The following is a 27,449-nucleotide window of genomic DNA, read 5'->3' as shown; positions in this document are numbered from 1 at the left end:
GGGGGGGGGGGGGGGGGGGGGGGGGGGGGGGGGGGGGGGAGGAGGTGGAAGGCAGGAAGAGGGAAGAGGACTGGACATGAGGTAGGGGTGTATGCTTTAGCTGTCCGAGAAAACAGGCGGGGAAATGTGGGGCGGATTTCAAGAGTGGACAGAAAATATTGAGAATGACACTTTCAGCGTCAGAATAAAATTGAAGGAACGAGGAAGAAAATTGAGGTTGCTGGGAGAATTGAAGAGGAATCAGAAGGGTACAGATGGCCATGAGGGGCACTCTGCCTGGAGGCCCAAGATGCCTCTGGGGGTCCCTTTATCTGTACTCTTCCCGGGGTGGGTCAAGGTCTGGCTCCTCATGAGATCCATGGTCCACTTCAGGGGCAGGCGGCCAGGGGTTTTCTGGAGGCTGGGGTCCTGCTGGCCAGGGGTCATCAGGCCGGGGAGGCTGAGGGGGATCGGTTCTCGGGGGCTCAGGAGGCCAGACTCCAGATTCCGGCAGGTCTCTCCAGGGACGACTGGGGCCTGGAGGTGGAGGGTCCTCAAAGAGAGGGGGTGCCCCTGGCCAGGGATCACCAGGGACTGGGGGGCCCTGAGGCAACGTTGGGGAGCCCTCCTCCTCTCCAGCCTCTGTGGGTAGGGGAGGGGGGTGCTCTCCGCTGCCTGAGATGCCTGTGGAGGAAGGAGAAAGGGAAAAGTGGTGAGGGCCAGATCCCTCCTCCCGCAGCTAGACTCAGGGGGCAGAGCCTCTCTGGGATAGACCACAGCCTGAACTGACACCACAAGCAAACCCGAAAGGTGACTCTCAAAGAGCTCTCCACACATTTACAAAATCCCGAAGTGATCTTAAAATGACATAAAAACCTTGTCCGGAATCATTACCTTGACCAACTTTAAACCGCCAGGAGCTGACATAAGCTCCATCCCATCCTGGCTGGGACCCCCACGGCCATGGCCTCTGTGCTGGTCTACACCTCCAAAGCCGTCCACACCTTGGGCCCATGTGGCAGCCAGACCCCACCCTCTGCAAACACGTCCACCCTCCACACAGTCCTCAGCTGTTAGGACTACTCACCCGCACACCCGGATTCTGATCTAAATTGCCACACGGACCTACTCTTGGAACAGCAAAAACATTGAGCAAAATGCACTTTCCTGCATCACCTTCGACATCTTAACTCTTCCCCTCATGCGAATACCCCGAATCTTCTGGAATCTCCTCCATCCCTATGCATCCAATTCACCCTTGCCTCACTTGGCCACCCTCCATCACTCCCAACCGCACCCCCGGCCTGTTCCCAGCTTACCTCCGGCATACAGAGAAAGGACCAGGATCCCCAGCAGCTTCCAGTTGAGCACCATGGCTGTCTCCTGGCCCCCAAAGTTGGGGGTGGGCCGAGTCTAGGTGCCTGGGAACCCCAAGAGGCTTTATAGGGGAGGAGTGAGAGGAGGTGTCCAATCTCTGGGGAGGGGCCAGCCCAGTGACACGAGGAATCCCATCGGAACCTAACTGGTCAAACCCGTTTGGAAGGCCACGGCTCATGTGTAACCTCTGACGGCAGCGTCCCTCATTTTAGTTCCCCGTCATTTTGGGACCCGGCCACCCCAGCTCTATCAATGCCCTAGACCTTGGTCACCCCACCCTTGGGTTCACATCCGCCTCCACACACCCTGCAGCAATCAATACCCACCTGTCATCTCTGTAATCACAAGGACTTCCACCTTTCATCCCTCGAAGCCATTGGAAGCTGAGGAATGGGAGCAAACCATGCGTGGGGAAGCAGTGTAATTACAGAAGCCAGGAGGCAGGACGCCCGGGCAGGAGCAGGGACAGTGCTCCTTTTAAACACAGAGGACGCAGCTAGGATGGTCTTGGCCAGTACCCCGAGCCTCCCCCTTGGGACTGTTTTGTCCTCGGAACTTCCACTTCCCCCAGGACTGGGACCAACATGCTTTCCAGCACATGCCTCCATCAGGCACCCAGGGGGCCTCCCAAGCAGTGACATCCAGGAGCCACCTGGAGCCACCTGGGGTGATGGCAGGTGAGGAAGTATGAGGACATCCTGATTCCTAATCCCCACCCCAGAGCAGGTTCCAACAGTCACAGCCCAGAGGCTCAGGAGGAAGCTGACTCTGCTTCCTGTCAATCTCTGCCTCTTCCTCCTTCCTCTGGAATCCTGCTGGGGGGCAGGGGCTGCCGTGGTCCTTGGTGCCAGCTCTGTGCCCTCCCCACTCCCCATCCTTTAGACCTCAGTCCGAGTCTTGTCTAAGTCTCTCAGAGACCCCTCGGAACCTCTTCCTCAGGAGAGCCTCTGGTCTGGAGGTCTAGGGCACCTCTGAGAAGTAATGGCACCCAAACAGAACTCCTTTCCTCCCCAGGCTGTTCTCCACCTTGTCTGCTCCCTCCGTGGCTCACTTCGAAGCCTTCATTCTGCTCCTTTCCCCCACCCCAACCCCCCACAAGGCCAGCCCAGGCCATGTCCCCATTCTGGAGCCCATCTCTCCCCACCCCCACTCTTCATTCCTCCCCCACCCAAACCCCATCTTCCATAGGGGGTTCCAACCTAGCTCTTAAACATGTCGGCCTAATTGTGTGGCTGCTACTGTTTGGAAAGCACTCCAAGGGCTTTCTACTGACTTAGAATAACCACCCCCTCCCACCGGGCACGACCAGGCCCGCCCTTCCGCTCCGGGCCTCCGTGCTTGCCTGCCCTCTGCAGGACTCTTCTGCCGGTGTTGATGGCTCCTCACTGCAGGCAGGTCTCCACACATCCCTCCTTGGGGGGGGCCTTTCCTATCTGCTCATCTAGCTGCACGACCCGGTCAGGTTCTGTCCCGTCACTGTTATTTCTTTTCTCTGCACGGCAACGCTTGTCCGTTCCAGCCCACCACTGTGGCCCCTGAGCAAGGACACTGCTGGGCTCCGAGATTCCCAGCGAACGAGTGATGTTTTATATTCCTCACTCCTGGCAGTGATCGTGTTCCAAAGGTAAACAAAAGTTGAGAATAAAGAAAACCTGGAGCTTCTCAAAAAAACTTCCCAAGCAGCCTGGAAAAGGGGTTTTGAAAAAGGTACCACCTAGAGAAATGGATGTGTGTGACTACTTCTCACACTTTCCGGACGGAGACGGGGGTGGGGGGAGTTCCCTCCCATTCCCAGAGAGAACATGGCACCTGCTGTAGTCATCTTTATTAAGCCACAGGCTTCACAGGCATCTTGGTGGCTGGTGTCCAGGAGGGCAGCTGGCTGACCTCCTCGCCCCCGCCCCACTTCTCTGCCATCCGCCCCCCCACCCTTGAGCCCCCATCTGCGCAGAGTGCCCGGCGGCTCAGCGGCAGACTGGAGCAGGCCAGTTCTGGCTGTCTCCTTGAGAAACAGCTTCCTCTTTGGAAATGGCCTCACTCAGGCCCTGCAGATCATCGAGCAGGACAGAGAGGGATCCTGGGAAAGAAGACCGCAAGGGTTAGCAGCCGGACCAGAGAAGGCTGTGGCAGCTACAGTGCAGAGAACGGGGCTGCCATCAGACGCGAGGGTTATGAGGGGGAGGGTTCATGGATGAGAGAGGCTGAGGGCCTCCCAGGGTCACAGAGAACGATGCTCACACATTAAGAGCACGTAGAGGAGAGATTCCTGAGGTCCCCACATTTGTGCCTTCCTATGTGGACCATACCTTTTATGGACTCCCTGGTGGTGGGTGCTGCTGCTGGAGGTACAGGTACTGAAGACCCTGGGGCCTGGGGGCTGGACTCCACAGACTTCCCCTTATCCAGCAGGGAAGGAAAAACTGCCAACAGTCGCTGCTGCTTGTAACGGGAGAGGAGACCCTCCTGCTGCAAGGTGGCCTGGGAAGGAGAGGGTTAAACGCCACCTAGCCCAGGCAGAACCACCCCTCCTCCTTCTCCCAACTCCCCAGCCAGCTCAAGGGCCCTGGTCTCTGCCCCCCCTACCAGCATAAAGTTCTTGTCCCTCTCTAGCTCCTGCAGGCGTTGGGTCAGCCGCAGCCCCTCCTCCTTCCGGGCCTCATCTTGCAGGCGCCTGAGCTCCTGGTTCCGCTCCTTTTCCCGGGTGGCTTTGCGCTGCATCTGGCGCAGGGAGACCACTATGTGGAAGCCAGGGCACAGAGGGCACAGGTGTGGGGCAGCCCAGAGGCAGTGAGGCACCATGAGAACAGGACTGGAATCCCGGGGGGAAGTCTTCGATTTTGTGCAATTAATGTTTTCTTAATGTGTGACAATGACATTGAGGTTACATAAGAAAATTTCTTCTTTATAGGAGATGCAGCTCAGTGGTCATGATGTTTGTAACTCACTTTAAATGATTCCCCAAAAAATGCATGTATCAGTGTATATGTATATACAGATAAAGCAAATATTGCAAAAGATTAATAACTGCTGGGTGCCTACCTGGCTTAGTCGGTGGAACATGTAACTCTTGATCTCGGGGTTGTGGGCTCGAGCCCCACATTGGGTGTAGAGGTTACTTAAAGAAATTAAATCTTTAAAAAAAATTGACTAATAACTGTTGCATCCAGTCAGAGGAGGTAAACAAGTGGCATTACGTGACTCTCGTCATCTGTCCAGGTATTTGAACTTTTTCCTAATAAAACGGGGGGGAAGCACCTGGCTGGCTCAGTCGGTAGAGCATATGACTCTTGATCTTAGGTTTGTGAGTGTGAGCCCCATGTTGGGTATAAAGATTACTTAAAAATAAAATCTTATAAAAAAAAATGTTGGGGGTAGACACGGACAGCAGCGAACACCATGTAAAGATGGAGACGGGAGGGAATGATGTGCCTACAAACCAAGGGATGCCACAGATTGCCGGCAACCACCGGAAGGGAGGAGAGAATCATCAGATTGTCTCTCAGAACGTCTAGCAGGCACCCACCCTGCCAGCATCTTGAGTTCAGACTTCTAGCTTTCAGCTTCCAGTACTGTGAGAGAATAAACTTCTATTGTTTTAGGGCAAAAAAAAAAAAAAAAGTTGGGGGGGAAATGGTTGGTGTGAGGTTGGGATGGCTGTTGCCTTTGTGGAGGGGAGTGGCTGGGCGGGGCTCAGGGGGCTCCAGGGCTGGTCGCATGCTGGTGCTGGATATGGGCGCTGGCTCCGAGAGTGTGTTCACCACCTGAGAATTGATCTGTACCATTTCTTGACAACTTCATTATTTGCATGCTTCAAAACAGCTTTAAAAAAAACTTATGTCCAACACATCCCTCTCCCCGGATGCCCACGTCCATCCCAAATCTCACCTGCCTTGCCATGCTCCCTCCGAGCCTCATTAAGTCTCCTCTCTGTTTCTAAGAGCTGTTCCCGCAGCCTAGTTTCCACTTCAGCCACCTTCTCTTGCAGAGCTGGGAGGAAGGTGCAGATGGGGTGTGTCAGGGGGGAGTGTTGCTTCTCGGTTCCCCTCAGCCCTCCATGGTAAACCCATTTCCCCTCCTGCACACCTTGCCCATAGATCTCCTGCTGCTGGGTTAGTTCCTGTCGGAGACTGGCAGCCTCCTGCGTGCTCTCCTGTTGGCCCTGGCGAGCGGCTTCCAGCTGCAGCCCCACATTAGCCAGGGACTCCTGGGTCCGCTGCAGCTCCTGCTCCAGCTGCTGGGCAACCTCACTCAGTTGCTGCCGCTCTGCCTCCCCTGGGAAGAGGTGGCACTCACGGGCCTCTCCATGCCCCAGACCCAGCCCTTCCCTCCTCCCCAGCCCCAACACACCCAGCTCTGGCCCCTGCTCCAGCTCAGTGACTCCAGGACCAAGCGCACCTTGCTCCCGGGCCCGGCCCACCTCCTGCTGGATGATGCGGGCACTCAGCTGCAGCTCTGCGTCCAGGCGGTTCCGTTCTTCCCGCAGCTGCTCCAACTCAAGGCTCACATCTGTGGCCGGCAGGGGTGGGGGACAGCTGGGGTAGGGAAGAGGGACAGTCAGGGGAAATCGCCCAGCCTGATCCCTAAGCCCCCATCCCTCTTCAGTCCTCACTGTTTGGGCTCCCAGCAAACAATACGCAACCCCCTCCCATCCACCTCACAGAGCCCCAGGCTTCACCTCTCCTGGCGCAGCTGAGCAAGGGCCAGTTTTCGAGCCATCAGGCCTGGTGGAGAAAAGGCAGAAAGCAACAGCGAGGAGTTCGAGGAGGAGAAAAGGGAAGAGGAGAGCAGGGGAAGGGTGCTCGGACAGGTGACAAGTAGGCATGAGGATGGATGTGGGAGGCGAGGGCCGGAGGGGCGGTACAGCGTGGCTGGCAGCCGCCCTACCCACCCCGGATGGTGTGGACCCTGCGGACGGCGTAGCTGACTCGGCTGCTGAGGGAGGGCAGCTGGGTCGTGGCGCGCTCCACTTCGGCCACGGTGCTCTGGAGCCACGTCTGAAAGCTGGAGAAGGCTCGACGTCACTGACCCTTCAACCCCACCTCATTCCCTAAAGGACTTGATGTGACTTGTTGGGACAACTCCTTCTATCCTCTATTGCTAAGTATGTGGGGAGCAGGGAAGGGAAAGCATAGCAGGGAAAAGAGAAGCTGAAGCCAAGGGTGGGGGCCAGTCATGTCTGAGCTTTCTCAGGCGATGAAGAAGAAAACCTGAGAGCTTAAGCCCTTTAGTGTTTGTTAGGTAAAAATAATCCCGTTGCTCATAAGGACAGCACAGCTATGCTGGGTCCCAAAACCTAGGGTAAGCTTCTCATTTGGGTCCTAGCAATCAGTGTCTTTCATAAGAGCATGAAAAATAAGAATGAGCTTCACGGGGTCATACCTGATCGGGACCCAGAGCCCATAACACAGCAGAGCTCAGTACAAACGATTCTACGGGGGCTAAAACGAGTGCCGTGGAGCGGGCTCATGTCTAGCTGATTTGGACTATTTTGCAGGCTGCTGGACATGTCTCCTGGTGCTGGAAATCTCCTGGTGCTGTATGCCACGTTTGGGTGTATGAACTTGGGTGCATTCTCCTCAAGAACAAAGTGCATAGCTGCCATCCATTTTCTAAGGAGCCCTTACCCCAAGAAGGCCTTACGTGGCGGTGTATCTTTTCAAGCAACCTGCAAAGTTTATTTCTCATAACCTATTTTTTGATCACTAATCTGCATTAGAGATGAAAGCTATCCTCGCTAACAATTTCCCGATGCCAGTGAAGGCCAGATCCATGTGCCTTATCAGCTGGCTGTGCCCAAAGTGGGACCAGCATGGCTCACAAAAGCTGAGAAGCCTACACAGGTCCCCTGGGAGGAGGGCCAAGGCAGCAAATCGGGGCAAGCGTGGAACTCTCCAGGAGAGTCCAAGTCTGTATCAACTGAGAAACAAGCAGACGACAAAGGCTGACAGTTGTATCCCCAGCAGCACAGCAGAGAGCCGTTATCTAGAAATTGCATGAGCAGGCACTTCCAACACCTCCAATCAAGCCTCCAGGCCATCTAGAGACTACCACACCTGACAACAAGCTGAGCGTGGGTTGTTTGGAGCCCCGTGGACTTCCTGGCCATCAACCATTAGCAAGAACCATTTCAGTGATGTCCTGGCACCCAAGTAGAACCCTGTGCACCGGGCACCTCCCCGATCTCCTGGGAACAGGAAGCAGCCACAATGAGCAGAATTCAGGTGGGTCATTATAACCAGCCTAATTCTGTGCAAAGTGGACATTTTTCATAATTTTTTAAGTGAAATTAGTCCTCAAGGTACTAACCCAATAGAAAGTGATGGTGGAGGGGCGCCTGGGCGGCTCAGTCAGTTAAGCGTCTGCCTTCGGCTCAGGTCATGATTCCAGGGTCCTGGGATCGAGCCCCGCGTCCGGCGCCCCGCTCAGCAAGGAGTCTGCTTCTCTCTCTTCCTCTGCTCCTCCCCCCTGCTTGTGCTTGCTCTCTCCCTGTCTCTCTCTCTCTCAAATAAATAAATAAAATCTTAAAAAAAAAAAAAAGTGACGGTGGGCAAGGACCTATATCCAGCACCACAATTTTGCTACACCAGTGATTGTTCTATGATCCATCCAGAACTGCCTCATGGTAACAGGAATCATTTACAGAGTCAGATGACATGCCAGGCACTGTGCCAGGAGGTCTACGAGGACCACGTCAGTATCCCCAAGTCCAAGGCTGAGGGGGGTGTTAGCAGCACAAGGAAATGTGTATTCCTCCTCCTTTATAACTTTCTAAAGGTTGTAAAACAGGCGTTGAGAAGGAAACACTCAGAAGCTGGTATGAGAGACAAAGGCTGGCAAATGATTAAGAAGGAAACGGGCGTACATTTGAGATAGAGTATCTAGTAAGCCATAGGCATACAGCTTTAAAATACAGGTTAAATTTGGTTCCAACGAAACAGGGTGTGCCTATAAAATTTTAAAGAAAGAAAGATGGGAGGAGCCACACTCTCGATCCTTGAACAACTCCCAAGGTGACGATCCTCCCAGGTGAACCGACTATAGGAGGAAGCGCGGCCTCAAGTCCAACCAAACACGCACAGGAGTCCTAACAAGCGACCCTCGTGTGACTGCGTAGCGGGTTGCCCCAGGGAGAAACAAACCCGGGGACTTTCATAGGGCTGGATACCTCTCGACCTGCACCCTCCAACGGCCAGCTTTCCAGCCCCTCTTGCCTGGGCTCTTAAATTCCAAGGTGCCCAGGAAGCCGGGGAAGCAGAAATACTACTCCACCCACCCTCCACCCCATACCTGCTGACAGAATTGGCCACCAGCTGCAGCTGCTCCTCGGCCACTGCTGTGCGCTGCTGCCTCCGGCGCTGGGCCTCCCGAGCGCGGCTCAGCTCCACCTGCAGGGCCTGGGGAGGGTGCAGTGAGGAGAGGAGTCCCCTCCCCGGGCTTCTGAGGGAAGTGGGGAGGGATCCCTGACCCCCTTTAGCCTCCGCCTGGCTCAGACCTTGGCACCCATCCGCTCCACCTCCACCTCCGCGGCTTTGTCCTGTAGGGAGCGCTGCAGGACGGCCTGCTCCTGGCTCTGGGCCGCGGCTCTTTCCTGGAGCTCTGCCACCTGGGGGGGGGGGGCAGAGCACAGCTAGTGCGGGGAGCGGGAGGGGGGCACTGGCAATGGAGGGGCTGGTGCCAAAGCCTCTGAGAGAACATCATGCAGGGAGACAAGCGCGGGCTCCTGAGAATGGAGTCTGAGGCCAGGTTTCCTACCAGAAGCATGTTCCATGTGCCCCCACCTCGAGGAAGCTCGCTGTGACACACCCACGAAGACTCACCGCCTCTGCCCATGCCACCCATGCTTGGCCACTGTCACCTCCTCAGAGGAGCTGCTCCTCAGCACCCTGCCTGAAGCACACCCACCCCATGGTCTCTTTCTGTCACTTTTCTTTTACACTTTTCTTTAAAGCACATATCAGTACTCGACATCATCTAACAGCTTGCCTGCTGCGTGTCTCTGCTCCAGGACGTATGCTCCGTGATAGCAGGACTTGCCTTTGTTCAGGCCTGTGTTCCCAGCACATGGGGACCACTCAATAAATCTTTGTTGGGTAAGTACTATCCCTTACGTAAGGAGCCAGGAGCTGGGGGGAGAATTCGGGGAGAAAGAGAGTCGAGTGACCTGTCCCTTCAGCTGCTCCACGTGTCCTCTGTGCTCCAGCTCCTGGGCCTTCAGCTGCACCATGAGGGCAAACACCTTTTCCCGCCAGCGCTTCAGCAGGGACTGGCACTTCCGGCTGAACTCGGGCTCCAGGGAATCTGAAGGCTGAACCTGCGGGGTGGAGGACAGGTGGAAGTGTGGGCTCCTGGGGGAGCAGAGGAAGCAGGCGTTTTTTGGCTTTTTCTCTCTGTCCTGCCCAAGCAATAAGAGCCACAGCAAGAAGCGCTGTTCCCCGACAAGAGGATGCCAGCAGGATCTGGCAGCATGCCAACCGCTCATACCCACAGCGAGCCACTGGGGCAGGGGCCTACCTGCCGGGTCAGCTCCTCCTCCTGGATGGTGAGGATGTGCACAAGGCTCTGCACGCGCACCTGCAGCAGCTCCGCTGTGGTGCGCAGGCCGTCCCGGTCCTCGCGCAGGTGCTGCAGGTGGGAGACAAGGGACAGCAGCGGCCTCCGTGGCGCTCCACGCAGGTCCGCCAGCGGCATCCGGCCGCTGCCCGTCGTCGGCACTGCCTTCTGTCCTGGCCACCCCTCTCCCAGGATCTGATCCCTGAGCAGCCCCAGCCCACCTCCAGCCTCCACCCAGATGCTCTCTCACCTGCACGGTTTCTAGAAGCTCTTGTCGCTCCGATTCCCAGGTCTGGCTGTGGACCTCAGGAGGGGCTTGCTCCCCCACATATCTCCTTAAATTCTCCACCAAGGTCACCTGTGCCTCTAAGTCTTCTTGGGTCTTGCTAGGGTTGGGGTGGGAACAGGGCAGCCATCAGTGAGGCACCTGGGAGACCTGCCGCATCCACCACCTGCCAGGTCCCCCTTTGGCTGCCCACCCCCACTTTACCTCAGCTGCTTCTGCAGCACCTCAGCCTCCCTCTGCGCCACAACCAGCTCCTTGGCTTCCCCTGCCCTCCTGGTTTCCAGACTGTTCAGAGATTTCTCCAAGCCCTCAGCTTTGCTGGTCAAACTGGAAAGAGCTTCCTGGTGAGCCTGCGTCAAGGAGGAGAGCTGTGGAGAGAAGAGAGGGCACAGCAGGGCCCAGCTCAATCCCACATCTGGACTTTCCAAATCTGCTCCTGCTCAGGCCCTGGCCCTGCACTCCCATCTTCCATAACCTTAGACAACAACCAGCAAAAGGCCCAACTGCACACATGGCAAAATGGAGACAGTCGTTGGTGCCTCTCTGTCCTCCATCCACCTGCCAGTCCATCAGCAGTTCCTGCCAGGTCTCCCCACTAAACAGATCTTCATTTCTGTCTCCACCGCCACCAACCTTAGCAGCCCACCCTCATCTCTGGCCTGCACAACAGCAACGAACTCCTGACCGGTCTTTATAAGCCTTCAAGGCAGGGGACGCATGAGTGGCTCAGTCAGTTAAGCATCTGACTTTGGCTCAGGTTATGATCTTGGGGCCTGAGACAGGCCCCGGGCTCAGCAAGGAGTCTGCTTGTCCGTCTCCCTCTGCCCCTCCCCCCTGCTCTCTCTCTCTCTCAAATAAATAGATGAAAAAAGTTTAAATAAATAAATAAAGCCTTCCGTGGCTTATCATGGCACTGACAACAAAGCCCAGCCTCTGCCCTCGGCCTCCAAAGCCAGACATGCCTTGGCCTCTAACACTTTGAGTTCAGCTCCTACCACTTGGCTTCTCCCAACTCCTCAGGCCTTGGGCGACGTCACCTCCTCAGAAGGCCTCACTGGGCTCCCTACCACCTGCTCCATCCTATCACCTGTCCCAAGTCCTTTCAGCTCTTATCGTCATCTGGAATGATCTCCACAGCTTAGTGTCTGCCACACTCTGTTCCAAAGGAAGCTCTAGGAAGGTAGGAACCTTGTCCGTTTCTCACTGCGCTTCCAGCAGTGGTGAGTCTGCGGTGAGTACATGGGAGACACTGCAGGAGCGGGGGGACAGCTGTCAGAGGAAGGAGAGAGGCTGCCCTCTAGCCCGATCTTCATACCATCAAGTGATCATTTTAGAAAGAAATCACAAAACTGGTCTGTCTGTCTGCCCGTCTGTCTAGCTATCTGTAAAGCTACCTACCTACTACCTAAGGTAAGCTCTACACCCAACGTGGGACAGAAACTCACCGATGGGCCAGCCAGGCACTCCACAAAACCGGTCTTCTTGGACATAAAATACAAACCCAATCACGTCACTTCCCATTTAGTACTTTTCAACAGCTGCTCATGGCTCTCACGGTAAAGTACAAAGTTCTGAACAGGCCCCGAGGTCTCCCCATGCACACGCCATCCGGGGCCCCTCTCATCTCCTACACTCAAGCCCCTCTGGCCTCCTCATGCCCCACGGGCTGCCAAGTGTGGCCAGCTCCCATCACCTCCCCACACGCCAGCTCACCAGCCAAGTCCTAGTCAGCTCAAATGACAACTTTTGATCATGAAGCATCTTTCATAAATCTAAAGGCCATTTATATTTTTCTTTGAACTATCTCCTGTGCCCATTTTCTGGCTAGATTGCTATCCTTCCCTTATCAACTTCTAGGCATACAGTATAGGTTAGGGACATCAGCCTTTTTCTGTGATATGAACTGTAAATATTTTTATCATCTGTTCTTTAATTTTATTTTATCATTTCTAAATTGAATATTATAAAGCCAATGTATCAATCTTTCCTTTAATGACTCCAGATTTTGATTCACAGGTAGAAAAGCCTTCACCAATCTGAGGTTATAAAGGAATTCACCCAGGGGCACCCGGCTACCTTGGTCGGTAGAGCATGCAACTCTTGATCTCGGGGTCATGAGTTCAAGCCCCATGTTGGGTGTAGAGACTACTTAAAAAAAAATAAAATCTTAAAAAAAAAAAGGAATTCACCCATGTTTTCTTCCGGTACCTTTATGGTTCATTTCCTTTTTTTTTTTTTTAATTTTTTGTTTTCTTAAAGATTTTATTTATTTAACAGAGAGAGAGACAGTGAGAGAGAGAACACAAGCAAGGGGAGTGGGAGAGGGAGAAGCAGGCTTCCCGCTGAGCAGGAAGCCCAACACAGGGCTTGATCCCAGGACCCTGGGGTAAGGACCTGAGCAGGCAGACACTTAACGACTGAACCACCCAGGCGCCCCTATGGTTTCATTTCCTAACATGTCAACTGACTAGGGTGGTGTTCCCTAACCCCCCTGTCCACATTAGGGCTCCCTGTCCTTCTCCTGCATGGCATTTCTCCCAATTGCCAATTAATTAATTAGGATTAAGTTTGGTGTTGAATGTGCATGTCCCCCACCAGGCTGTCAGCTCCACCCACAAGGACTCAGGCTGATTTGCCCACCCCAGGGTCCTGGTGCCTATCTCTGAGCACTGATAAATGCTTACTGAATGAGTCATCCCCCTTCCCCAGTCCACCCTCCCTGACCCTCCTCAGCACCCCCACAATGCTCCCACATGAAGTGAGTACCCAGAGTGAAGTAGGAAGACAAAATACTTCCTACGGAAGGGGAAGGAGGGCTTCAAGCGGTGGGAGGTCATCTGAGTCCTGGGAGAAAAGTACAACCTGAACAAAGACCAAAACACCCAATCCATCTTTCCAGGTCCTCTGATCTCTTGTCTTCACAAACATCTCATCACTCCACCGTTCATGGGGCCTTTTTTGTGGGACCTGCTCTTTGCTGGGAAGCTTCTGCCCAGTTCATCCACTGTGAAACTCAACCCTTCTCACCCCCACATTCACCTGCTCCTGGTGCAGCCTCTTAACCTCCTCCAGTTCCCGCTGGCTCCCCTCTTCCAGGTTCTTTCGGACAACCTCAGCCCCAGCCAAGGCAGCACGCAGGCCCTCAGCCTCAGCTCGGCCAGCCTTCTCCGCCCGTGCCAGAGCCTCCAGCTCCATGGCCTGGGCCTCCAGCCTCATCTTCTGCTGCAGCGAGGTCTCCCGCAGCGCTCGAACCTCCTCCTCAAGCCGCCGCAGCTCTTGCAGCTGCCGAGAGATCAGCTCAGCCTGCTGGCTCAGGGCATGTGACCCCTCTAGCTCCACAGACCTTCAAAGACAGGTTAGCACAGGTGAGATCTGTCTCTGGTGCTGGGAGGGTGGTGGAGGGCACAAAGGGACACAGGTGGAGAGGAGGATCCCTCTGCTCTTGTGTGTGGAGATGGTGGGGATGAAGTTGGGCCATGGGGATCTCTGCATTTGCATCACTGTTGTCATTTATCATGGCCCTACTGAGCGTATTAGGTTCACTATCTGGGCTCACAGGACTTAAAGGCTAGCTGAGATCACGGAACATGATCTCTGCTGAGCTACAGACAGGCAGATGCATTAAACATCAAATGTGCACATCATTGGGCCACATATTCTGAAATGGCGGGGCTGGAAGACACCCAGAGACTTCTGAATTCTGATTTAAGGGGAAGGAAAAGTTGGAGGAAGTTTCAGAGAAAGAGAGGTCATGACTTCCAGTATCAATACAGTGAGACCAGGCGCTAGTTAAAAGCATTTATTGAGTGTTAGATATCCTGCATGAGGAGTGCACAGCGCATCAATAAATAGTCTCCTGGTGTCTTGTAAAGTCTAAATCAGCTTATGATAACATGGCTATTGACATAACTCCCTGAGGCCCAGAACCACAGGATTTTTCTTTTACAATGGTGGGGATCTATCTACAGCCTAGAAATATTCGTTGACGGGCCAAAGGACCTTAGCTGGTAGCCAAAATAGCATCAGAGTCTCTGTCTCCTGACACCCACTCCAGGGCTCCCCTTTTTATTATCATGCTCCTTCCTCTTGGACAGGTCCAAGGTGGACCCATGTGCAATCCCACTCCAGAGCAAAATGGCAGAATGACATTCAGTACATTTGGGAAAAGACACGCAATGAAACATCAAGAATAAGAACCAGAACTTTTACAGACAAAACATCAACAAATAGCATGGCCAGCTCTAATGGCAAGCACTCCATCAGAATGCATCCACACGACCACGGTGCAGGCTATACTCCTAGTTTGCACTTCCTTACCTTGCCTTATATTATGCTTATTACCGTCAGCTCTTGGTCAATCTACCTCTTCCCTCAGGATTTTTAATTCATTGATAGCAGGATCTCATTCATTTTTGTTACCCCATTCCTAGTATCTAGCATACTGCCTTACTACTTATACATTAGAAGTTTCAGCAATTGCCGGGGCGCCTGGGTGGCACAGCGGTTAAGCGTCTGCCTTCGGCTCAGGGTGTGATCCCGGCGATCTGGGATCGAGCCCCACATCAGGCTCTTCTGCTAGGAGCCTGCTTCTTCCTCTCCCACTCCCCCTGCTTGTGTTCCCTCTCTTGCTGGCTGTCTCTATCTCTGTCAAATAAATAAAAAAAACTTTAAAAAAAAAAAAAAGGAAGTTTCAGTAATTGCTTATGCAAAAATGCACAAATTAGGGAACTAAAGCCTAAAACAGGGTAAGGAATCTATTTCAGTGAAGAAGGGTCACTGGCAAACAAGCCCGAGAAGAGCAATAATGAATCCCTACCTGCCTCTCCGCCCTGGCTCCTGCCCATTGCCAGAAACATTCTGTTCCCACATGATCACTTGAGGTCTCTGGTTGTCTGGCCGCCTCTCTGAGACATCTCGATGGGTTGGGGGTTGGACCAGGGGAATGTCTGAAACCCAGGTGGGAGCCATTCTTGGTACAGTTGGAAGGGGACGAGCTTGGAAGTGGGATGGGGGAATCAGCCCAGTGGAACCTGAGAAATCGCAAGGACAAAGACGGTCAGTTTCCTAAGGAGAGACAATCACCAGTCCCCTTTCCTGGTCCCACTGACCTGAAGGTCGAAACATCTCCACATTATTTGAAGTCTCTAGACTCTCTGTCCAGCCATCTATGTTTCCCTGGACAAGAGGAGAAACAAGGACACCCCGGTTCAATTTTCAGGCCACCTCCCAAAGAGAAAGTCCCTACGATAATAGAGTCATAATCCTTTAGTAACCTCCCAAGAGAATCGGGAAATACCCGAAGATCACTTGTTTGACCCAACCTGGTTCCTGATAGAACTACGGCAATAACCATGAGATGGAAGGAATTAACTGAGAAAGACTGAGAGGGAGCTCTTAGGCTTTACTCATACTTTTAGAATTCTGGGCAGAGCCTTTACCCTCCTCCTTAAGTTTCTACAGTCTCTGCCGTTCCTTGTCGGAGGTGAGAAAGGTGGTGTGCAGTGCAGGGGCTGTGAGCCCAATCTCCAGAGTTCTCTCCATGGCTCAGCAAGGCCTTCCGGAAGCCCATCCAGACACCACCAAGCCATGACTCCTGGGTCCTTCCCTATTAAAGCACTGGCCCAAGGCCTGGCCCCAGATGAATGTGGCCACATGAAGGGCAGGACACCTCCCCAGGTCCCCTGGGAATCCAGGCAGCCTAGACCCGTTAGCAGAAAAGCCAGCTTCCTGGCATCTCATCCAAACCCTACCAGCAACTTTCCTCAGTTTCCCTCTAATATTCCCTCAGCTGCCATCCCTGTCGCTTCCCCCTCCTCTCTCCGGACTCCTAGAGCACAAGAAAGGTCTATTCAAGGTCTCCGTAGTCTCCCACCAGCATTCACTTATTTTCCCCCCCTATCTGGGATTCCTATCACCCTCCCTCCAGCCTCATCTGCTTTTTTCCTGAAGGAATTATTCTGGTCCTTTACTCCTTCCTCATCTTCCAATTGTCTGCTCAAGCTTCCCGGCACTCTAGCAGGCTCTCACTTCTCTTACCACCCCACCCCCTCTCCCCCAGAAACCCAAGTCTTCACCCTGCTGGACCGTGGGCTCTAAGGCTGTTCGGACCACCTCATCTGTTCCTTTACCTAGTCCCTGTACCCCTCTCCCCCTATGGACCCCCGAACCCACCCCCGTACCCCCTCTCGGCCCCTTCCCGCCCCCAACCGACTCTTCCCGAATGCCCCTTACCCAGCGCGAGAACCCCCTCTGCCCTTTAGCCACAACCCCTACACCTCGCTCCTGGGCGCGGCCTCCGCCCCTGACCGCGCCTGCGCAAAGCGGGGAGCTTGGCGGGCCACTCTAAAATCCTGTTTCATCCAGGGAGGAGGGAAAGAGGTGCACGCAGGCGCAGTAGTGTCTAAAGCCAGGCCCAATTATGGCGTTCGGGGACGTCTCCGCGCCCTGGAGGCTCCTCCCAACTCCGGGAACCCGGGAAAGCTTGTGAACTAATCAGAAGAAGCGGAAGGCGGGAGGTCGGGGACACTCCCAGAGCGCCGCCCAATGAAGCGGAGGGGGATAAATGATCTGGCCAATCACGAATAGCACGGGGGGCGGGTTCGCTCTGCGCGGAGTTCGGACCCGGGAATTTCGAAGGCGGGGCGGGAGCTGCCCGCGCGCGGAGACCGCGCCCCTCCCGACCCCGGCTTCCTCGCTGTCAAACAGCCGCCGTAGCACCAGCTCCAGCCCGAGCCGAAGAAGTCCCGGGGCCACCGCACACTCTAGCACTGCCTGGAGAGGAGACTACTTGGAGACTGCACCGCGGTAGATCGGAAACTGGGCTGGGCAGGGGAGGGAAAAGGCTGGGTTTGCCTTACATTATCTCCGGGAGCTCTTTCCCCCGTCTTTATCCCACCCGGAGAAGCTGGGAAATCAGGGTTTAGATCTGCTTTGTCGGAGAACTAGGGACCATTTTCACTGCCTTTTGGGGGATGACAGTGGATTCCCTTCCCACTGGGGTTAAAGATAACTACTTATGATGAGGGATTGGCCCAAAGGGCGAGGCGCGAGGGAGCAGGCGGCTTACTGTATTTGGGTGAGTGAACCTGACAGGAAGAAGCTTTTCTCCAAATTACAGAGGTGACAAGTTAGTATTGTACAGAAGCAGGAATCCCTATACACACATCTACAGTTTGCATTCCCCTGGAAGCTGCCTAATATATCGTTGCCTTGCACAGATTGAGTCTCCCTGAATACTTTGTGGCCTGAGGATCCGGTTCCACTCAAGTGGCATAGGACGTGTTCATTTTTGCACTGCACTGGGACCTTCTCTGAATTTTTCAGTTGCAAAGCTGCTTGACAGACACTTTTGTTTGCATCTCATGCCTAGACTCCTTGCACTCTGAATTTGCACTGCTCAGGCCTGGGTTCTCATCTGAGCTTTGCCACTGACCCCTGGTGAAAACTCAGGTCTGTGCTCAAAGTTGAAATTGCACAAAATACAGCTCAAATTTGCATCAGACAGAGAGTGAACTTAGGCCAGCGTGCATGGCTCAGGTGTGGGAAAGGTGATGGACTCCTGAAGTGGAAGAGGTGGTGCAGAGGGGGCACCACCCATGCTGCCCTGCTTCCAGCTGCTGCGCATAGGGGGAGGCAGGGGTGGTGATCTCTACACCTTCCACCCCCCTAGCGGGGCTGGCTGCACCTACCGCTTGGGCCGTAGGGCCGACCTGTGTGATGTGGCCCTGCAGCCCCAGCGGGAGCCAGGCCTCATCTCTGGAGTCCATGCGGAGCTGCACGCTGAGCGCCGGGGTGATGACTGGAGGGTCAGCCTGGAGGACCACAGCAGCCAAGGTGAGCAGTGCGCAGGGAGGCCTTGTGCCTGGGCAGTTGCAGTTCTGGCCTGGAATGAATTAAGGGCCGCACAGGGACCCCGCCTGCCTCCCAAACTCCCCTATCAGGTTGGACAGTTGTAGTCCAGACCTGTCTTCCCATTAAAGGTGTGTAGTGTCAGAAGCTCTCTGTGGGACTGGACCCTAATGGTCGCTGCCTGGGCTGGGAGGTAGATCCAGGACCTGGGCCATCATCAGGGAAAACATCCCAGTGGGGATGTTCTGGAGCCACTGGGGGCCAAGCTCAGATGACTCAGTTTCCAAATTTGCTGAGGCACCTTGTTGTCTGAAGGCAATTATGTTGGGATTGTTGTGGGGTTTTTTTTGAGAAAGAGAGTGAGTGAGAGAGGAGCTGGGGGAGGGGTAGAGGGAGTGGGAGCAGCACACTCCCCACTGAGCAGAAAGCCTGATGCGGCACTGCTGGATCCCGGAACTCTGGGATCATGACCTGAGCCCAAGGCAGATGCTTAACCGACTGAGGTGCCCCTTGGATTATGTTTTAATGATCAGGGCATATGTCTTACTCCCCGACTTGCAGCCATTTGCAGTCAACTTCAGGCCACCTGGGTTTTGCCACTCTCCCCTGGTGAAACCTCAGGCCTGTCCCTTCACCTCTCTGGGTCTGTTTCCTCATAGGTAAAATGTAAGGCTTTATAAAGTCTGTTTTGGGAATGTTAGGGAGATTAGATAACTGGATTAGCCAACATTTGTTTAGTGCTTACTGTATGAGCCAGGCACTGTTTTAAGTGCACTGAATGCAGGTGAGCACTAATATCATTCCCATTTTACAGACTAGGAAAATGAGGCACAAGGTTGACTTGTCCAGGTAACATAGCTGGTAAGGGTGGAGCCAAAATCTGAACCCAGACAGTCTAACATATGCCAGTAACTGTTTCTGTGTTGGAGCTGGGTTAGCGTAGCTCTGAGAATGGGACCTCAGCAGTGAGGGAAGTAGTCCATTTCTTCCATGTGCCCTGTGGGAGGACATTTAAAAAAAAAAAAAAAACTTGCTCCCAACTTAATATCTGGTATCACCTGCTGAGGGACTTCAAATGTGAGAATTTAATGACAGGTGTCACGTTCTCATGTTCCCTAGAAAATCAGAGGCGGCCAGATTTCTCCACTCCTGACTCTGGTCATTTCTGTTTTTGTCATTCTCTGTATGTCTGGTGCCCTGCCATCAACAGGGACTCTGGTCAATAATGTCCGACTCCCAAGGGGTCACAAGCTGGAGTTGAGTGATGGGGACCTTGTGACTTTTGGCCCTGAAGGGCCCCCAGGAACCAGCCCTTCGGAGTTCTACTTCATGTTTCAGCAAGTCCGAGTCAAACCTCAAGATTTTGCGGCCATTACCATCCCAAGGTCTAGTGGTGAACAGGGAACTAAAGCTGGCTTCCGGCCTATGCTGCCCCCCCAGGGGGCCCCACAGCGCCCCCTCAGCACCCTTTCCCCTGCCCCGAAAGCCACACTGATCCTCAATTCCATCGGTAGTCTCAGCAAGCTCAGACCTCTGCCCCTCACCTTCTCCAGGAGTGGGGGTGAGCCACAGAGCCTGCCTGTTCCCACTCCTCCTGAAGAGGTGGGGACCACCCCTTCTGCCCCACCCCCAAGAAACCGGAGGAAATCGGCTCACCGAGTGTTGGCAGAGCTGGATGATGAGGGAGGGACTCCTGAGGGCCCCCCATCAGTCTTTATGGAGCCCAGGAAGAAACTCCGTGTAGAGACAACCCCACGGACACCTGGTGGGTAAGTGGAGAGATCTCAATTTTTAACTCCTTTTTAGAGCCCCAGGCTGTAACATGGCCCTCTGCTCTAGGGATAGAAATGGGAACGGGAATGGGAAGTGGACAGAGGTAGAAAAGACGTTGGATTGGCAAGACCAATCTGGTTCACCGTTAGTCTAGTCAATCTATCTAGGTTCACTCTAGGATTATCCAGGGAAAAGTTCTAGGCTCCTTCTAGTTTCCAGTGACCTGGTTTTTGTGTCACTTTCTTTAGAAATCGACGTGGACGTCCTCGGAAGCACCCAGTGAGCACTCCCAGGGCTCCCCCTGCAGTTGGGAGTGGGGAGCCCTGTGCAGCCCCTTGTTGCTACCTACCCGAAGAAGAAACAGTTGCCTGGGTTCAGTGTGATGGTTGTGACGTCTGGTTCCACGTGGCCTGTGTTGGTTACAGCATCCAGGCTGCCAGGGAGGCTGACTTCCGGTGCCCAGAGTGTCGTGTAGGCATCCAGACCTAAGGCCCACCACCAGGGCACTAGAGTACAGGGAGCTGGCACCTCCAGGCCACAGGTGGACACGGTGGGGCACCAATGGATTGTAAAGAAATGCCCCCTTCTTCCCTTGCCTTCCCAGGGGGGAATGACTACAGGGGAGCTGTCCATTGCTATGGATATTGACCCAAGGCCTGAAGCAGGCCCTCATGGCCAAGGTGACAGAAGAGATGGTTTCCTGCCAAAGATATTGCTGCTTCCGGGAAGTTGCCAGCAAGCTGGAAATTCCGTTACAAGCTGTAGGTCCTTGTTGTCATAGGCACTAGAATGTCTGTGGTCACAGCACCCATCAATTGCAGAGGCCGTGCCTGGGTGGATATAAGCCTCAGTCTTGGAACAAACGAGTGCTTAATGTTCTTGGATGGCATCACTAAGGCAATCTGGAAAAACCTAAGGCGCAGCCTCGAAACTTTTACATTGTGGGTAAACCACTGCCACTGACCATGATCATGACCTGGCTTTTCAGAGCTTTGCTTCTATTTCCAAATAAAGAATTAGCAGTTTCATTCACTCCTAGGTATGTATTCTTTTTCCAGGTCTGATACTCCTTGCCTTCCAGGTCCTGAGAAAATGGTATGGTCTGGAAAACTGACTCTTACTGGAAGGGACGAGCAAAGCACAGAGAGTATGAACCGGCTCACTTGATATAGAATGGGCTGGAAGTGGGAGGCTGGAGAAGGGGTCATCAAGGTTCCTAGTTTAAAGGAAAAACAGATCCGCTGCCATTAAAATAAAGTAGATGGAGTTTGGTCGCGTTCTGAGGATGGCAGAACTTTGGAAAAGGTACTACTATGGAAAAGAGAAACCCCGGTACATCAGCGAGAGCAGATGCTCACCTGGTCTCGTGTGGATCAGACTAACCCATGTATATAGTACACGATTCTCTTCTGTGAACCTCACACCAAGCCAACAGTGTCAAAATGCTGTTTCTGTAGCTTAGTAAGAAACACTTATCTTGACCTATTGCCATCTTTAGGTCCATTGCCTTCCACTACTTAGAGTTACCAACCCCAGCTCCCCCCCACACATCAAGGAAACAGCTCCAAGCAAGTAATAGCAGAACCAGGACAAAAACATGGGGGTTTGGTGAGTCACTCACGGACAGGGTGGACCAGACCCTTCAGGGGAAACCAAATGGACTTCGTATCAACAAAGCGCAAGATGGAGTTTCTAGTACAGACAATATGCAGAAGAGAAGTATCTAAAGATGATTCCTTGGTATAAAGCCACTAAGGACACTTCCAGAGTCAAGTGGGGAAAGCAAAACGTCAGCTCCTAATAGGGAATTGGCTCTAAAAATAAGGCATTTCAGGGGCGCCTGGGTGGCTCACGCAGTTTCAGCTCAGGTTGTGATCTCAGGGTCCTGGGATGGAGCCATGCCTTGAGTCTGCTTCTCTTTCTCTGCCCCTCCCCTGACTCATATTCTCTCTCTTAAATAAATAAAATCTTTAAAAAATAAAAGTAAGGCCTTCCACTTCAATTTCCCCAGGACTCTTAAGTCACAGGCTCCAAGGAACTAGCTCACACGTATAGGGGCCCTCTCCAAACAAGTGGGTTCCAATACCAGCTTTCCCTCTGACATTGTAGGGCTGAGCAGTTTAAGTGGCACCTTGGTGTCAGGGTCATTGGGTTCTAAGAACTATTAATATCTAACTATTGGGTATCCCCATCCCCTCTTCAGCCACCAAAAGAGGACAAACCAAAGACAGAAGTGTCTACCTACTGTGTCCCAGGCTTCTTTATTTAAGAAAGTGATGTGGGGATTCAAAACAAGAGCATCCTTGAACTTTACCTTCCCTCCAACAAGTCCCCCCAAACTCCCTGCCCCCACACCCTTTGTGTTCCCAAATCCTTTCTTAGTGAATGAAGAACTTGATCCCAAAGCCCTGGTACAAAGCCCAGGTTCTCTTTCCCTCGCTCTCCTCCTTCCTCTGGCCCCCACCCTGGGAAGGGCCAGCACCTCAGTTTGAATGCATGGGAGAGCCCAGAGTGGTGACAGACACAGAGGGAAAGCCTTCACCCTCAGGGAAAGGGACTGAGGAATACAGCGTAGTGAAGTGAGGGCCCCCGTAGCCTGGGGTACCAAAATGGGGCCCTGGTGCCAGAGGAAAGGATACTGGTGCCCCTGAGAAAGGGGACCCAGCAGCCTCAAAATCCTCTCGTTGCGAATAGTCACTGCTTGACCGTTTGCCCTTCTGCCGACGATTGCAGAACCACACTCGGACCACCTGGGATGGAAGACAAGGTAAGTGGCACTCGATCGGAAGCTCTGGGCAGCGGGGCTGGCTCTGCTTAGTCATCTGGCCCAAAGCCAACAGGTCTAGGGTGGTGGGAGGGCAAGAGGCAGAGCCAGGGAAAGGGAGGTGGTGACAGGGGAGGAGAGGGGGCACACAGGGACGGGGCACTCACGTCCTTCTCAAGGCCGAGCTGCTGGGCAATGTGGCTGATCTGCTGCAGGGTGGGCTTCGGGCACTGGAGGAACATGCTCTCCAGGTTGCCTCTCACTCGGTTCTCGATACTCGTTCGCTTTCTCTTTCGGGCCTGCACGAGGGTCTCTGCTTTGCATATCTGGTGAGGGAGGGAGTGGCAAGGGAGGGGAATGGAATGGCAGGCTTTGAACATGCTAAGCACCATGAGGGTAGTGACTCGAGCAAACTGCTAAGGGGGCAGTGCCCAGAGGGTCGCCAGCACCAGAGGGTGTGAAAAGAAGAGTCCTCGAAGGGTGGGTCTAGACAGGCAGTTCTGGAGAATTCTGAGAAATTCTACTCCATCCACGGAGCTACCCCCATGAAGGAAAGCAGCAAACCAGGGAAGAGGCAATAACAACCGGGCTAAGACTCGGCAGATCCCCGAGCCCCCGCCCACCCTCACCTCCTGCAGATTTTCGTTGTTGTCAGCTTCCTCCACCCACTTCTGCAGCAGGGGCCGCAGCTTACACATGTTCTTGAAACTGAGCTGCAGAGCCTCAAAACGGCAGATGGTCGTCTGGCTGAACACCTTCCCTGGGGAGGCAGGTGAAGAGAAGCAAGGTGAGGCAGAAAGCAGCACCTTCATGACCCCAAGACCCAGGGCCTCCTCCTCATTTCCCGCCTTCCCAAGATCCCACACTGGGGTCCCACTTCTTCCCAGAGGGAACTCAAGGTCCAAGTATGTTTCCCCCTCCCCCTCTCTACCCTCTTTCATGTGGGGAGGGGGTTAAAGCTTGCCCCTGAAACACCCTTCCCTTGCTCCCCTGGCGGGAAGAAAAGCCCCAAGTTCAGGCATGTTCTTCCAGGGCAGATGCGGTCCCTGTGTTCTGTGGGTCAGGACATGCTGAGGGAGACCCACCAAAGAGAACCCCCAGGGTGAGCCCCACATCGGCCTGAGTGTATCCCAGGGTGATCCTCTTCTGCTTCAGGAGCTTGGCAAATTGTTCCAGGTCTTTCTGCAGAGCTTTGATGTCTTGGGACTGCAGTCGAAAAGGCAGAGGACATGTAAGAACACAAACACGTCAGCTGTCAACCCCCCTTCCCATGTGGGCCGCAAGGAATGGTCCACGGGAGTATCTGCACCCAGGCTGCCCACCAAGTATCTAGTAATAACGTATCTACAAATGTCATTCACCCCAGAAAGCAACTCGCCCAGCAGCAGCGGAGCCCCGCGCAAGCAGACGGCAAGGCAGGCCCTGCCTCCATGGAAACGAACACCTGTCAGGTTGCAAAGGGAGCTGCTGCCTAGTAACTCATTTAATACTCACGAAAGATTTCTGACTCAAGTATTATCCCAATTTGAGGCAGTTTTGACACCAGTAAAGTCAAGGGCACCATGTCTCTAATTCTCACTTCCACATACTCTCCCCCAGTTTGCTTCCAGGGTATGACACGGCATATGCATATACACAAACACACTACCAAACAGACGTCCAGAAAGGCATGAACTAAGTGAAGGGTATACAGTTGGTGCTCGTTCTTAAAACTGGATCATTCCTTATTTTTACTGTATCTTTTTGCAACATACAGGCATTCTCCTTGATTAATTCAACAGACGTACTGCCCTTTCTATCGACCAGCAGCTACACAAACTGGACAGAAAGCAATGGCCTCAGGGGGCTTCCATTCTAACATGGAAAGACAAATAACTATCCAGTCCGTTACTATGTTAGAAGCACTATAGAAAAAAGTAAAGCAGGGGAGAGGATTACAGAGTGCAGCAGGGTAGGAGATGATGGGGATGGGGACAATTTTAAGTAAGATAAAGTGATGCTTGAGCAAAGGGAAAGAGCCAAGTGGAAAGGCCCCGCGGTGGGTGGAGCGGGGTGAGAGGCTGAGGGTGGGAAGGGATGAGGCGAGGAGCTCACGAAGTCAAAGGGGGCGCAGGGCAGATCTTGCGGATGCTGCAGTGCATGAAACAGGGAGCCGCTGAACGGATGTGTGGCGTAAAATGATCCGATTGTAAAATGTTCACTCCAGTTGACTGTTAGACTAAGCAGGCAACTGCAGTCCGCCCGCCCCACCCCCCACAGACGGGCGGCCGGGACCCCAGGCAGTAGGGATTGCTTCAGGGTGTATTTCCAAGGCAAAGATAGCTGGGTTTCCAAAAGATGGGATGTAGAATGTGAAAGCAAGGAGGATGACCGGTTGGGGCCTTGAGTGACTGGGTGATGGTTGGGGTGGAGCAGTTCATGGAGCCATCCCAGCAGGGGACAGAAAATGTAGTAGTCCGGTCTACAAAACATTTGAGCGCGAGGGTGGATGAGAGGAAGGAAAGGTAGATAGAGCAGAGGGTGATGCACTGAGCCCTGGGGCACTCCCATGAGGGCGGGTAGCCAAAGGCACCAGAAGAGCAGCTGAACTTCTGTGCAGTCCTGGAAGCTTTGAGGGAAGGATTCCAAGGGTGATCGATCACACCATATTCAAATAGGCCAACTTCGGCTCAGTCCCTGCTTCAGAGAGCTCTAAGTGCTCCGCTCCCACCACGGCTCGTCCAAATCCTGGATTTGAAATAAGGTAACCCCAGCTCACATCTCAACTTCATCATTTGGTAGTTAGGACCCGTGAACTAGGCTAATAATGCCTCCCTGGGAGATCTTGTGCGGGTTAATGAGATAATGCTGTAGGCACTGAGCACACAGCCAGGCACTTAGGAAATGGACCACAATTGGCAGCCATTATCATTCAAGGCTCAGTCACCTCCTACAAAGTCTAGGGCCACTGGGTCAGGGGAAGCGGTCGCACCTCCTTCTGTGAGGTCTAAGGGCTTAGTACTTGATCTCTAATTGCTTACACTTGTCTCTGGAGGACTGGAGGACACAACCTTTAACAGTTCTTTGGCAGGGCTGGACGCGCAAGTCTTTCAGCGCCTCAGGAGACCCTACATTTGGGGAATGGCCTGGAGAGGACTTCCTCCACCACTTCGGTTTGTCTTATCCACAACTTACGGAATTAAGGGTGAAATCGGTAAAGTTCTCTACAAGGGGGTGCCAGGGTGCGCACTTTGCATTATGGTGACTCACTAACCCCGAGGCAGAGGTCAAGGGAAGACAAGCCCTAAACTTGACGGGAGGTAAACCGAACTCCACACGTCCGCACACACAGCCCAAACAGGGGCTTCTATCAGAAATCAGTCACACCCTAGACTTTCAGGAACAATACCCTGGGATAAGCACTGTTCTTACCCTCAGGCCACACTTAACCCTAAGGCCAAGATCCTGAATCAGGTAAGGATCAAATTTCCAAGAAGGGTTAAGGGTGGGAGAAGGGGCTCAAACCCCAAACTGGGTCTGGTGCTGGGCTGGTAGGTAATTGACTGATCGGACCCTGGTCAGGCCAGGCCTAGAAGTGAAAAGGGGCTACTTGACAAGAGCCAGGGGGAAAGCAAGGCCAGCCTGGGGCAGCTTCCGACTCCCCCCAGGGATGCCCCAGCCCTCACCTGTCCATTCTCTCTGAATTCCGGCTTCTGGTTCCCACCTTGCCCTTGCTCTCAGGACACACACCCCTCTCTGCCTGGGGCTCCCCTCTTGGGTTCCAGGCCCAGGCAGCTGTAGGCGACCACCTCCCCCTCCCCTGGCCGCCCCCTGCCAGCCCGGCCACCTCCCTCCCGCCGTTTCAGCTCACTCGCCTCCTCGGGGTTTTGCTCCAGCTTCTCCTTGTCCGGCTTCACAGCCCCAGGTGGGGCAGCGCAGGGCTCGGGGGAGGCCCCCTCGGAGTTGCTCTCCACCCCGGCTCCCCGCTCGCCCTCCGGCTGAGAGGTCTCCAGGCCGCCTTGGGGCACCAGCCCCACTCCAACCTGAGGTGCGCAGTACGCCATCCCTCCGCAGAACTCATACGGCGGGGGGCACGGGGGAATCCCCCACACCTCGGCGCCCGGCCCAACCCCCGGCCCGATTCCCGACCCGCCGGGAGGGCCTGGGAAGCTCAGCCAGGTCCGAGGGTCAACCCAGCCGGGCTCCGGCCCTCCCGGCCCATCGCCTCCACCGCCCGGCGGGGGCGAGAAGGCCAAGTCGGAAGCCAGGTGTCCCGCCATGGGGAACGGAGGCGCCCCAAGCCGGGGGCCTGGAAAAATGAGGGCTCTCCAAGGGCCGCTCAACACCTCTCTCCCTCCCCAATCCCACCCACTAGCCTTGACCTCTGGCCCCGCCCCCTGGATGGGTGGAGGAGAGGGCGGTGGGGGTGGGAGAAACTGAGGCGAAGGGTGTTTGCCCGACGGCGGCGGCGGTCCATCGCGGGGCGGAGGGAAAGCCCGGGAGCTCCAGCTAGGTGCCTCTCCAGGCCCCGGACTCTTGATGCAGGCCCCCCATTCGGACCTTCACTTCCAACTCCCGTCGGGCTGCCCGCCCTCTCTGGGGCTCTGCACACCTTAGAACTGTCTGAGGTCGCTGGGACACCTCCTCCCCGATGTTCAGGAGCCCAGGAGCTTGACCCCTTTCCAAAGACCCTGGCACCTTCTCCTGACTGGGGCCTAGCCATCCTCTCAGCCCCTGAAACATTTTTGAGTGTGCACGCGCGGAGGACTGCTGTAACTACCCCTCAATTCCTTAACAGCCACCCCCTGCTGTCCTCCCTCATCCCCCCCCCCACTTTGGCATTCCCATCCTCCCATCCCAATTAGTGGCCAGATTCAGTTACCCCAAAGCCAC

The 27,449-nt window shown here is 54.3% G+C and overlaps 4 protein-coding genes across 12 annotated transcripts; 1 reads left to right on the top strand and 3 right to left on the bottom strand.

Moving 5' to 3' along the window:
- Positions 1-39: 39 nt before the first annotated feature.
- On the bottom strand, positions 40-2,408 carry PSORS1C2 (psoriasis susceptibility 1 candidate 2). The gene is made up of 2 exons (XM_008692926.2): positions 1,299-2,408; positions 40-663 (listed from the first exon to the last, which is right to left on the bottom strand). The coding sequence occupies exons 1-2, from the start codon at positions 1,351-1,353 to the stop codon at positions 308-310; spliced, it is 411 nt and encodes a 136-aa protein (XP_008691148.1). The 5' UTR covers positions 1,354-2,408; the 3' UTR covers positions 40-307.
- A 758-nt stretch (positions 2,409-3,166) lies between these two features.
- On the bottom strand, positions 3,167-16,556 carry CCHCR1 (coiled-coil alpha-helical rod protein 1). 9 transcript variants are annotated; one of them, XM_040644930.1, is made up of 19 exons: positions 16,424-16,552; positions 15,301-15,367; positions 15,009-15,222; positions 13,232-13,535; positions 10,397-10,560; positions 10,157-10,292; positions 9,868-9,978; positions 9,518-9,667; positions 8,849-8,959; positions 8,644-8,750; positions 7,410-7,454; positions 6,245-6,357; positions 6,032-6,077; positions 5,752-5,888; positions 5,440-5,628; positions 5,242-5,343; positions 3,940-4,091; positions 3,663-3,792; positions 3,167-3,433 (listed from the first exon to the last, which is right to left on the bottom strand). In XM_040644930.1, exons 2-19 carry the CDS (start codon positions 15,314-15,316, stop codon positions 3,321-3,323), a joined length of 2,340 nt encoding a protein of 779 aa, XP_040500864.1. In that variant the 5' UTR covers positions 15,317-15,367; positions 16,424-16,552; the 3' UTR covers positions 3,167-3,320. The 9 variants fall into 9 exon arrangements, 7 of the variants coding, with proteins under 7 accessions (XP_040500864.1, XP_040500863.1, XP_040500865.1 ...); XM_040644929.1 differs by having other exon boundaries at positions 3,663-3,834; positions 16,424-16,548; XM_040644931.1 differs by lacking the exon at positions 7,410-7,454 and having other exon boundaries at positions 3,663-3,834; positions 16,424-16,547.
- A 282-nt stretch (positions 16,557-16,838) lies between these two features.
- Positions 16,839-20,845, top strand: TCF19 (transcription factor 19). Its single transcript, XM_008692929.2, has 4 exons — positions 16,839-16,996; positions 17,410-18,025; positions 19,251-19,809; positions 20,062-20,845. The coding sequence occupies exons 2-4, from the start codon at positions 17,788-17,790 to the stop codon at positions 20,300-20,302; spliced, it is 1,038 nt and encodes a 345-aa protein (XP_008691151.2). The 5' UTR covers positions 16,839-16,996; positions 17,410-17,787; the 3' UTR covers positions 20,303-20,845.
- A 1,407-nt stretch (positions 20,846-22,252) lies between these two features.
- On the bottom strand, positions 22,253-26,836 carry POU5F1 (POU class 5 homeobox 1). Its single transcript, XM_040645210.1, has 5 exons — positions 26,432-26,836; positions 23,663-23,783; positions 23,207-23,337; positions 22,745-22,903; positions 22,253-22,563 (listed from the first exon to the last, which is right to left on the bottom strand). Exons 1-5 carry the CDS (start codon positions 26,834-26,836, stop codon positions 22,297-22,299), a joined length of 1,083 nt encoding a protein of 360 aa, XP_040501144.1. The 3' UTR covers positions 22,253-22,296.
- Between the last annotated feature and the right edge of the window lie 613 nt (positions 26,837-27,449).

The sequence above is a fragment of the Ursus maritimus genome, unplaced genomic scaffold, assembly GCF_017311325.1.
Source record: "Ursus maritimus isolate PB19 unplaced genomic scaffold, ASM1731132v1 scaffold_30, whole genome shotgun sequence".
Classification (NCBI taxonomy): Eukaryota; Metazoa; Chordata; class Mammalia; order Carnivora; family Ursidae; genus Ursus; species Ursus maritimus.
This window is presented reverse-complemented; position numbering and strand designations above follow the sequence as displayed.